Genomic DNA, 12,986 nt, shown 5'->3' on the forward strand with positions numbered 1-12,986 from the left:
CAGAGACAGAGTCCCCCTAGTCCTTACCTTCCAGCTCATCAGCCGTCGCATACAACACATAATCCTTTGAAATTTACATCACCTCCAACGGGATCCCACCACTAGTCACATTTTCCCATCTCCACCCCTTTCCGCCTTCCACAGAGACCGTTCCCTCCGCAACTCCCTTGTTAACTCATCTTTTCCCACCCAAACCGCCCCGTCCCCAGGTATCTTCCCCAGCAACTGCAGAAGATGCAACACCTGTCGCTATACCTCCTCCCTCGACTCTGTCCAGGGACCCCGACAGTCCTTTCAGGTTAGGCAGAGATTTACTTGCACCTCCTCCAACCTCGTCTACTGTATCCGTTGTTCAAGATGTGGACTCTTATACATCGGCAAGACCAAACGCAGACTGGCCGATCGTTTCGCGGAACACCTTCGCTCAGCCCACGTGAACCAACCTGATCTCCCAGTTGCCCCTTCCCATTCCTACGCAGACTTTTCTGTGTAGCATTCCTTCTCTCTCTATCTCTCCCCCACCCAAGTCGTACTAGCTTCTCATTTTCACCCTACAAACAGCCAACAATGGCCTGTTTCCTTTATCATCGTTAGTTTTTTGCATATCTTTCATTCATTGTTCTTTATCTCTCTACATCACCGTCTATATCTCTCGTTTCCCTTATCCCTAACCAGCCTGAAGAAGGGTCTCAACCTGAAACGTCACCCATTCCTTCTCTCCAGAGATTCTGCCTGTCCCACTGAGTTACTCCAGCTTTTTGTGTCTTATTATCTCTCATTTACTTTAGGACTATAAATGTTCTATATCCTTGCTTTCCATGATGAAATCATCCATCTTGCATTGATTCAAATATAGTTAGATTACCCTCATGGTCAACAGCTATTAGTCATAAGTAACAAACATTGAAAGCCAACTGCATTTAGTGGCTTCTATTTTGAGAGATAACCTGACATATTTAATAAAGAGCATAACATGGAGTGAACATTAAATCATTTCTTTGACTGATGGAGACTATATAAGATTTCAGCGAATCTTAATGCATTTACACAGAAGTTCCAAAATTACAAATTTAGGATTGAGAAGATCCGGGAAAATACATTTATTAACTTCTAACTCTGCCGTGTCCAAGGTTATCTGAAGATGGGTTGTCAGAAGAGCTGAATAAACTGGAGGAAAGACTTGATTCTCTCCAGGCAAATTTGCATGAAGATCCGGAGCTTGAAGCACAGATAACATCATTCCTGCAGGTAAAGCTGGTTAAACACAAAATTAAATAAATAATGAAGTCTTCCCTTCCACTCCTGTTATGTTTATTGAAATTGAAGTAACAAGTTGGAATAGCAGGACAGTCAAAAAATCTTTACAAGATCGAACACCATCGGGACATTAAGAACTGCTGTGTTCTGGCGTTCACGTAGACGTGGCTGGAGACCAGCGTACCTGACTGTGCCATCACTCCGGAGAGTTTTTCCGTCTATCGACAAGACAGAACGAAGGACTCAGGCAAGTCGAGAGGAGGGGGAGTGTGCTTTATGGTTAACTCTTCGTGGGCCATGGATGTCTGCGTTTTAACTATACACTGCTCCCCGGTTCTGGAACTGTTGACCATTAAAGCTAGACCTTTCTACCTCCCCAGAGAGTTCAGTTCAGTCCTCCTTACTGCTGCTTACATCCCCCCCACAGGCTGATAAATCTCTAGCCCTGGACGAACTGTATGGGATTGTAAATGAGCTGGAGAACTCCCATCCTGAGGCTGCGTTCATTGTTCTGGGAGACTTCAACAGAGCCAATATGAAGAAGGTTCTCCCAAAATACTTCGAACACATCACTTTTCCCACTAGGGGAGAGCAGACCCTGGACCATTGTTACACCCCATTCAGAGACTGCTATAAGCCCCTCCCTCGCCCTGCTTTTGGTAAGACAGATCACTGTTCCATTCTACTGCTGCCTGCATACAGGCAGAAACTAAAACAGGAAAAAACGGTTTCCAGGGTCATATATAAATGGAACAATGAGGTTGATGAGGCCTTACAGAACTGCTTTGACACAACTGACTGGCAGATGTTTGAAGACGCAGCAGAAGGCAATATCAATGAATACACAGACTCTGTCTTAGGCTACATAAGTAAGTGCATCGATGATGTGGTTCCAAAAGCCATCTGCACTTATCCAAATCAGAAACGCTGGGTCGGACGGGAAATCCGTGTTAAACAAAGCATGGACTACTGCCTTCAACTCAGGCGACCTCAACGCCTACAAGGTCCTCCGGAAGTCCATCAGGAAAGCCAAGAGAGACGACAGAAACAAAGTGGAATCTAACTACTACAGCTCGGACTCCAGACGCATGTGGAGTGGATTACACTGCGTCACAGACTACAAAGGGAAAAACAGGAGCACTGTTCAGCCTACCGCATCGCTCTCGGACGAGCTTAACACCTTTTACGCCCGGTTCGATGCAGACAACACAGCGCCCACCATGAGTCCACAGGTGTGCAGGGGGACTACCACATTGTCCTTACAAACAGCAGACCTGAGGCGGTCCTTCAAAAAAGTCAACGACCGCAAAGCTCCAGGGCCGGATGGTATTCCAGGGCGGGCCCTCAGAGCGTGTGCTGATCAACTGGCAGATGTGTTCACCAACATCTTCAACCTCTCTCTGAGTCAGTCTGTGGTTCCCACCTTCTTCAAAGCATCCATCATCGTTCTTCCTGTTCCAAAGAAACCATTAACCTCCTGTTTAAATGACTACCGTCCTGTCGCACTGATATCAGTCATCATGAAGTGCTTCGAACGACTAGTCAAAACTCACATCTGCTCCTCTCTCCCTGACACCTTGGACCCTCTTCAGTTTGCATATAGACCAAACAGGGCCACGGACGATGCCATCGCCATGGCAATACATACTGCTCTCACCCACCTGGACAAAGGAAATACATATGCGAGAATGCTCTTTATCGACTACAGCTCGGCATTCAACACAATTATTCCCTCAAAACTCGTCCCCAAGCTCCTTGATGTGAGACTGGAGACCTCCATCTGTGGATAGATATTCGATTTCCTGACGGGCTGGCCCCAGGTGGTGAGAATTGGCAGCCACACCTCTTCCTCACTGATCCTCAAAACAGGCACACCACAGGGCTGTGTGCTCAGTCCTCTCCTGTACTCCCTGTTCACGCACGACTGTACTGCTAAGCACAGCTCAAACAGCATCCTAAAGTTTGCTGACGACACGACCATCTTGGGCCTCTGCACAGACAACAATGAGAAGGCCTATAGGAAGGAGTTAAAAGCACAGAACAGCTGGTGCCAGGAAAATAACCTCTCTCTCAATGTCAGTAAAACTAAAGAGATGATTGTGGACTACAGGAGACAGCGGGGGAGTGGACACCTCCCCATCCACATCGGTGATGCTGAGGTTGAAAGGGTCAGCAGCTTTAAGTTCTTCGGTGTGCACATCAATGAGGACCTTTCCTGGACACCACACGGACACAATAACAAAGAAGGCCCACCAGCGGCTCTTTTTCCTGAGAAGACAGAGGAAGTTTGGCATGAACGCCAGCATCCTCACAAACTTCTACAGATGCACCATCGAGAGCCTGCTGACGGGCTGCATTACAGTCTGGTACGGGAACTGTTCTGCCCACAGCCACAAATCACTACAGAGAGTGGTGAAGACGGCACAGTACATCACTGGCAACTGTCTCCCAGCCATTCAGGACATTTTCTACCAGCGGTGCCAGTGGAAGGCACGCAGCATCATCTAGGACCACAGCCACCCAGCACGCAGGCTGTTCTTGTTACCATCAGGCAGACGATACAGGAGTATGGCTGCGTGTACCACCAGACCTAAGAACAGTTTCTACCATCAGGCCATCAGACTTCTGAACTCATAAACACATTTCAAATCATATATGTTGATTATTTTTAATATTATCTTTTTACCTTTTTTTAATATTGTCTTTTTACCTTACTAATGTTATTTTTTATCTTATTTATCCTTGGAATATTACTGCTGAGGTGATCCGTTGTCTTGTCAAATACATTTCATTGTACCGTTGACCCTATGCCAACCTACATATGACAAATAAAATGTATTATTATTATTAAGATTATGACCACATCGTTTGGAAGACTGAAGTTTTTATTTGTTTGTTCCTTCCAACCAGTTGCAACATTTATATTTGAGCTGAAGCTAAATTTCGTCTTGACTTGAAATGTTAAACAATTGTCATTAGGGTCTCTCATGAATCCAAGTTTACAAGTTTAATTTTAGTATTAAAATCAGTAGCAAGGATGTTAGATCAATTTTTAGTGGTCTTACAAATTTTTGACTTACTGAGAATCAACAATTTGGTCGCTGGTCTGGTCCATTTCTAACCAGGAAAGTAATTATTTTTAAAATTTGTTTTGTGAAGTGTGGCATAATTCCTGTTTATGCTGGGACTATTAAGAGTCATCGAGTCAAATAGCATGGAAACAGGCTGTTTGGCCCACCTTGTTCAATCCAACAAAGTTGCTTAACTGAGCTAGCCCCATTTACCTGTGCTTGACCCATATATGTCCAAACCTATCCTGTCCATGTCCCAGTCATAATTGTACCTCCACCAGTTCCTCTGGCGGTTTATTCCATTTACTCACCACCATTTGTGTGGAAAAAGTTGCCCTTGGATTCCTTTTAATTTTTCTCACCTTACTTTAAACCTATGCACTCAAGTTTTAGACTCCCCTAACTGGGGAAGAGACTGTGGATGTCCACCATTTCATTTGATCAAATTCAAATTCAGTTTAGTTTATTGCCATATACATCAAGGGGCAATGAAATTCCTTGTTCACATGAAGGTCACAGAGTGAACAATAGAAAAAATGCAACAATAAATACAATGTTGAGTGCAAAGCTACACGATGGTGCAGGATAATAAAATGAAAATACAATAACTCCCTCTGGGCCGACCATCTTCCAAGAGTTTAGTCTGTCTTCTGCCACCAAGATGTATGACATAGGGCCAGTGGTGTCTGCGGTGAGGCTGCTTGGTGGAACTTTGTTTGTCTGTTCAAAACATTGAGCACATCAAGCTATATCGATCAAATGGATGTGTTGTCACCAGAGATTACGCCCCAATTTCAGCTTGTAGCAGGTGATAGTATTCAGGCCCTTCCACAATCGCTTGGCATCACTTGATTGAATTGAACCTCCAATTTGTTTTGTAATTCGCTCTTGGCATTCCTGAACACGTTCCAAAGATCATATTGACCTTCTTGTACAATGCGGGATCTTCCTTTGCACTTCGTCACGGAATCAAGGGATATGGGGGAAAAGCAGGAATGGTGTACGGATTTTGGATGAACAGCCACGATCATATTGAATGGTGGTGCTGGCTCGAAGGGCCGAATGTCCTACTCCTGCACCTATTTTCTATGTTTCTATGTTCTTCCAGTAATAGCAGTCACTGGCTTTGAACACAGTGTCTGAGGGCATTATACTTATTATTACAACAAATATTTGTTGATTTTATATCCCTGTGTACAGACAGAAGAATTCTGTTTAAATTTTATCTCTGGTTGGCTACATCTAACATAAGCATGGCAGTGGTCACAAATAAACAAAGTTGCATAGATCATATGGTTTTTCAGATACCCTTATTTGGGGTGTATTTCTTATGATTGTGTTAACAATTCTTAAAATGTTTTTTCCAATTTGTTTGATATGGGGACATCTTGATTATATTGTTACTGCTTGTGCTCAAAGGGAGATGACATAGAAAACAAAAGAAAATTGTTTGTTAGTAGTTAACATTGTTCACTACAGTGCAAGTTCCATGTGCTCTTCTGCAGTCAGCGCCTTCAGAAGTATACTTGAAAGATTTTCTAGGAAACACAGCTTTGATCTAATTTCAGATTGAAGCTCAAAGGATTGAATACTGACTTTATCCTCAAACAGTCTCATGTAAAAGTCTACAAGAGAATGTTGCCTTCCAGAATTCTGTCAAGCTTTAGAACAAACCTATTTTTGTGGATTGATTCAATCACTATACTTTTAAATTTTGTGCATCTCGTCATCTAACAGATCAAACCTAGAGTTCTTCTGTTGCAACATCTAATTGTTAAATAATTGTATTATTTCAACTGGAAGTTTTTTCTGTGTTCGCCAGTCCAAGTCACTTCATTTTACCGCACATCCACTAACATAAAATAATACATCACAAAATCATTGCTCTGTTCTTGACAATTCTGTATAACCGAGCACATTGATGCAATAGCCTAGAAGGCAACCAATGCCTCTACTTCCTTAGGAGACTGAGGAAATTCAGCAAGTCTCTGATGGCTCTTACAAACTTCGACAGATGCACCATAGAAACCACACTGTCGAGTTGCATCGAAGATAGACGCAAAATGCTGGAGTAACTCAGTGGGACAGGCAGCATCTCTGGAGAGAAGGAATGGGTGATGTTTCTGGTCGAGACCATCACAGCTTGATTTGGGAACAGCTCTGCCTAAGACTCCAAGAAATTGTAGATGTTGTCCAGTCCATCACACTGACCGAACATCCCACCATTGACTCCATCTACACTTCACACAGCCTCAGAAAAGCAGCCAACCTAATCTAAGATTTGTCCAACCCCAGTCATTCCTTCTTCTCCCTGCTTCCATCCACCAGAAGGTACAGAGGTTTGAAGCACCACTGGACTCAGGAACAGCTTCTTCCCATCTGTTGTCAGACTTCAGAATGGTCCTTTCCATAAGCTAGGGTACTGTTTTCACCTCTACTCTATTGTCGACTTTAGACTTTGTCTATTGTACTAATGCACTACAATGCTGAGAACTATATTCTGCATTCAGTATCTTCCTTTTTCTTCTATCTATTGTACTTGAGTTTGACTCAATTGTATTTATGAATATAATTATCTGGTCGATTGGATAATATGTAATAGAAAGCTTGTCAATGTACTTCAGTGGGACAATAATAAACTTAAGGTAGACACAAAATGCTGGAGTAACTCAGCGGGACAGGCCGCATCTCTGGAGAGAAGAAATGGGTGACGTTTCGGGTTGAGACCCTTCTTCAGACTGATGTCAGGGGAGTGGGCGGGACAGATAGGATGTAGCCGGAGCAATAATGAACCTAAACCTATCTTTGATAGGTCGACTCTCTAATCCCTCTTACCAGGCCAGAACGCCCAATTGTCTTATGTCTTTGCTCTGTGCCTGAAAGTTTCCTTGCTTTCAGACAACCAGAAATAAGCAAAATATTCACAGTTTGATTAAAGCAATGTAATGCCTGATAGTAATTTTTATTTTTATTTTCCCAGGAATAATTAATTGTATGATGTAACATTGTCATTTATGTACGTTCCGAGGTGTCTTTCATCTGCAACATAAGCCATTTAAAGGGCAGGTAGTTTTCTGTTTTGTCAGCAAATGTAATTCAGCTCGACAGAATGGCAAGCTTGGAATAAGTGCAAGCAAAGTTGATTAGTACTCAGAGGGATTATTATTATTATGATTAACCTCAATGTTATACAACAAAAATAGATACCTTTAGAAAATAACCATATCTTAAATTATATATCTAATTGACACCACACATTGCTGTCTCTGTTTGACTCAGATAATTCTGTCAATGTTGTCACTAGTTCTCTTGAAGTTGGGATAATTCATATTCCAAGTTTCTATGCAAAAAAAACAATCTCAGTAGCTGGAGTCCGAATGGAACTCAGACACTATTCAATTATCTTACAATCCTCAGTGCTTCTATGTTTAATAGCAATTAAGTTTCAGCATGATATTTATTCTAACGCAGTCCCTGTATGCTCGATGGATGTTTCTAAAAAGCGATTGTGAAAATCCATTCTTCAAATTAAAAGGCATTGAGCTAAATGTAAGAATTGTTAAAAAAATCTGTTGCTTCAGATTACATTTTTGTAAGCCTTTGTTTCCCTTTCATTTACAGAATGCAAAGAAAGAACTGAAAGTAATTTGGGGAAAAATGGAATTGTTCCAGAAGTTGAGAAACTCTTTGGTAGAATATTTCTGTGAAGATGACAAGTTTAAGGTGGAAGAATACTGTATTGTTCTCAAAAGCTTCTGTGAAAAATTCCAGAAAGCAATTCAGGTACTGTCAATTATTCCCAGTAAAGTTAAGTTTGAGTTAAGTTAGTGCCATTGCCCATGCCAGACAATTATATAATTGCAGGTGTTCCTGATGGCATAAGTTGTATATCATTAGCTGAGACACACTGAAATTTTGTTAGCAGGTATCACAAAATGCTGGAGTAACTCAGCAGGTCAGGCAGCAACTAGGAGAGAGGGAATTTTGTTAGCTGTGTCCTATGTTGGAGCTGAACGATTAGGAGGAGAACAAATCACTTGCAGGAGTGAAGAGGATGTATTTCCAGGATGGAAAAATCAAATACTTAAGTGGGCAAAGCTTTAAGGTAAGAGGGGCAAAGTTTAAAGGACATGCATAGGGCAAGTATTTTCTAAGCACTCACCACCTCAAGGTGCTGCTGGGATGGTGGTTGAAGCAGATATGATAGTGGCATTTTGGAGACGATGGGATATTCCTATGAATATGGAGGGAGTGGAAGGATATAGATTATGTGCAGGCAGATAAGAGTTGGTCTTGGCATCATGTTCTGCACAGACATTGTGGGCTGAAGGGCCTGTTTTATTGTGCTGTACTGTTCTTTCTCTCTGGCATGTACCTACACTTTATGTTGATAACTCCAACATCTATTTTGCCTTCTAAGCAAGAGTGATTTTTAAAAAAATAAGTTGTGTCCTCTGGGTTAATTGAGGTCTGCACACTCTGGTGGATTTGATACATAACCTGATCATCAAATGTATCACCTGCCACTGCTGAATCCTACTGAAGACTGCAAGGCAAAAACAGTGAGTCCTTCCCTGGCTGTCTATTAACTGAATGGAGTAATATTTCATCCTAAAAACAATAGAGATTAATCACATTGCTACCCCACCCTCCCCACCATTCCCCCATGAAATTGTAATGTCAATGTTTTACTTGGCTTTCTTTGATGCCTGTACACACTGTCAACATGTTACATGCGTGTTGAGAAATAATGACAGTTCAGCATTGCAATTTGTCTAAGACAAATTAACTGCCTTACTCACTTAATTAAAAAAAGACTTAAATGAAAATATGACATTCGGTGAGGAAGGTACAGAGTAGTCCAGGAGTTGGCATGGATTAGTTTCAGGGAAGATTGTCTCCAACTAAGTTGATCAAATTATTTGTGGAGGTAACAAGGAGGATCAATGTGAACAGTGATTTTGATGTAATCTCTATGGATTTTAAAAGACATTATATAATATCCCACATGGCAGAATGGTCCAAAGAGTAATATTCCATAGGACATCCAGGAGAGACTGTCAAATTGGTTCAAAACTTTGCTTAGTTGAAAAGACAAGATAATGGTTCTTGGGTGTTTTTATATGACAGTAAGGTTGTTACTAGTGGGGTTCCACTGGACTCCAGACTGGATCTCTTGTTTTATCAGTAATATTTGTCATGCGAAAGATACACCATCTGGATGCGCTGGGATGCATCCTCAGTGATGTGACCTGGGATCATCGGGTGTTTCGGGTCTCACAACATCAGACACCCTCGCCCTGGCGACCCAGCCGGCGTTGATCAGGCCCCGACTTGCGTCCCAGCAGCAACCGCCCACGGATCAGCCCTCTTAATCCAAAGCCACCTAGTGGCTTTCTCTGCGGCTTCGCTTGCGGATTGAATGGCCCTCTTCTTTGCCAGCCCTGTAATGCCCAACTGGTTGAGGACTTTGCAGAGTGAGTGTCCTGCAAAGCCTCTAGAGCCCACCTCTATTGGTTCATAGTATGTCTTCCGGCTTCTGTCCTGGCACATCTCCACCGATTCCTGGTACTATGCGCGTTTCCTCTCATTTGCTTCTTCAATACGCTCTTCCCAGGGCAGTGTCAGCTCCAGAATGATCAGCTGTTTTGTCACTTCGGAGGTGATGATCATGTCTGGCCGGAGTGATGTTGCTGTGATGTGCTGCGGAAATCTCAGCTGTTTACCCATATCGACATGCAGCTGCCAGTCAGTGGCCGTGTAGAGGAGGCCCGCCCTTGTTTTTGGTTGTGGTCGGGGCTGCTCTCCAGCTTTGACAAAAGTGATTAATTTCTTTGGGGCGTGGTGGTGTATGCTGTTACTGATGGCAGTAGCTATGCTCTCAGCAACCACCTTGAGCACCTGGTCATGGTGCTGGTCATGGCACCACCAATAGCAAACTTCGCCAAGGGACTTTGGGCAGCTGCCGAGGAGATGTTCTAATGATCCTCTTCCAGAGCAAAGTGGGCAGGAAGGTGTCACAATTTTGCCCCAGACGTGGAGGTTTGCTGGGCTTGGTAGGGCATCGTAGACAGCTTTGACAAGGAACCGGATGCGCTGGAAATCTGCCTGCATGCAGGATGACTAGGTAATCCTGCGCTGCGGTATGCTCTCCCTGCTACCTGAGCCCCACCGTCCTGCTCACACGCTCTTCCTCCACACCTGCTCGGACCTCTTCCTGGACTAGATGGTGTCTCTCCTTGCCCTGGGCCTTGCCAACCTGGGTCTTAGGGAAGTATCCCAAGCCCGCTCTGCCAGTTGCCATGACTCCCGCCAATGCCTTTTGCCTTAGGCGTGACTCTGCCACCTCCACTGCTTTCTCCGCCCTCCATTTCCCTGTTCTCCGCCATTCTCCCTGTTCTCACCTCAATTCCAGCTGATGACACCTTCTGGTCCTTGGAGTCCCTGTAGTGTCGGGCTTCTCTTGTTCGCGCCACCATAAATTCTTCAGTGAGGCCACTGTATGGGAGCTGCAAGATGTTACTGGTCCCATACAATGCTGCACTGTTGAGGCTGCAGGGAAGGCCAAGCCACTTGCGGAGAAAGCTACTGATCTTCCTTTCGAGGGACTCAACTGTGGTCAATGGAACAGCGTAAACCAGCAGAGGCCACAGGACACGGGGCAGGATGGAATGCTGATAGATCCAGGCCTTGAATCTGCCAGGCAAGCCTGACTTGTCGACTGGTGAGCCAGGCTTCAAGGTCTTCGATGGACTTTTGAATTGCGGCAGAGTCTTTCAGAATTGCGTCAAAAAGCTTCCCCAAACTCTTGACAGGTTGCTCAGTGATGCCCACTATTACTGTCAAAGTAATTTCCAGGTGTCAACTCTGCAATAATTTCTTTTTAAATTAATTTTATTTAAATTTTAACAAAACAAATACATGTATGAACTCATAGAACGCGATGGTACCTACATTATAAATTCGATTATACATTTTAAATTCGATTATACCTGTATTGTTCTGTATTTTCTCCCCACCCACAACCCCCCACCCCCCAGTTAGAAAAAAGAGGAAAAAGGAGAAGAAGAAAGATAAAGAAATAAAAATAAAAAGAGGAAAGAAAGAAAGAAAGAAGAAAGGAGGAAACCTGGAGACAAGAAGGAAACACTTCCGGCTAATTTCTTATTAAATTCTTTTTAGGGGTATCAAAAGAATCCTAAAATTAAATATTTCCAATTCTTAATCCTAGTTTTAAAGTAAATGGGTTCCAAAGTTTCAAAAAGAAATCATATTTATTTCTCAGATTATAAGTAGCTTTTTCTAATGGGATACAACTACGCATTTCTGCATACCATCTTGCAATTCTTATTTCATTGTGATCTTTCCAAGTGACCGCCACACATTTTTTTGCTATTGCTATTGCTATTTTGAGAAATCTTTCCTGATATTTATCTAAAATTAATCTTGGTAATATTCCTTTAGTATCTCCCAATAATCTAATGGTATGGTCTTATTCATCAATTGTTCCAAAAAGTTTTTTAGGTCTTTCCAAAAAGGAGTTACCTTAGGACATGCCCATGTGGAGTGTAAAAAAGTACCCACATCCTGGTTGCATCTAAAACAAATTTCAGGTAAATTTGGATTTAAATTGTTTAATTTTTTCGGAGTTAAATATAGTTGATGTAAAAAATTGTATTGTACTAAACTATATCTCACATTAATAGTATTTTTCATACTTTCTAAACACAATCTTTCCCAACTTGGTTCATCAATGCTAATATTCAGATCTGTTTCCCATCTTTGTCTTGATTTTTGAATTCCTGTCTTTGGACTAGATTTTTGTAACAATTTATACATTGAAGATATAATTTTTTTAGTTCCCTTGCCCTGAATCAGGGATTCAATTCCTTTAATTGAAATAAAAACATTGAATTACCTAACTTTTCCCTTAAAAAAGATTGTAATTGATAATAGAAAAAAATACTATTCCCTGGAATTTGATATTTGTTTCTCAATTGAGAAAATGTCAAAAAATTATTTCCTTCGTAGCAATCTCCCATATGTTTAATACCCTTCTGTTCCCAGACTTGTAATATTTGATTATTCCAAGCAAACGGCAGTAATCTATTTTTTACTAATGGAGTTTTAGCTGTTAGAAAAAATCTTTTATCATTAGCTTTAACTGTTTTCAACAATATATTAATTAAATGTTTTAGCAAAGGTGACTCTTGATCCTTAACTAATAGCTTCGTTTCCCATTTTTAGATAAATTCTTCTGGGCATAGTTCTTTTATTTTATCCATTTCAATTTTAACCCATGCTGTTTTTCCACCCTCTTGATAAAAGGATGAAATAAAACTCATTTGTGCTGCCAGATAGTAATTTTTAAAATTTGGTAATTGCAGTCCACCTAATTCAAATTTCCATGTTAATTTTTCCATAGACACTCTTGGCATTTTACCTTTCCAAAGAAATTTCTCACAATTTTATTCAATTCTTGGAAAAAATTATTTGGTAAAGGTATAGGCAGTGTTTGGAATAAATACTGTAACCTCGGAAAAATATTCATCTTAATACAGTTCACTCTCCCTAGCAATGTAATTGGAAGATTCATCCATTTCTTCAAGTCCTCCTCAATTTTTTTAATTAGTGGTTTATAATTTAGTTTATACAGAT

The 12,986-nt window shown here is 41.7% G+C and overlaps 1 protein-coding gene across 1 annotated transcript in view; it reads left to right on the forward strand.

Annotated features, from left to right (window-relative positions):
* Positions 1-12,986, forward strand: part of fhdc2 (FH2 domain containing 2) — a 56,812-nt gene that overhangs the window by 30,328 nt on the left and 13,498 nt on the right. The window contains exons 10-11 of the mRNA XM_078412456.1: positions 1,131-1,248; positions 7,950-8,111. Coding sequence (XP_078268582.1) covers positions 1,131-1,248; positions 7,950-8,111 — 280 coding nt within the window. The remainder of the gene's footprint in view (positions 1-1,130; positions 1,249-7,949; positions 8,112-12,986) is intronic.

This window comes from Rhinoraja longicauda, chromosome 15 (assembly GCF_053455715.1).
Source record: "Rhinoraja longicauda isolate Sanriku21f chromosome 15, sRhiLon1.1, whole genome shotgun sequence".
Lineage (NCBI taxonomy): Eukaryota > Metazoa > Chordata > Chondrichthyes > Rajiformes > Arhynchobatidae > Rhinoraja > Rhinoraja longicauda.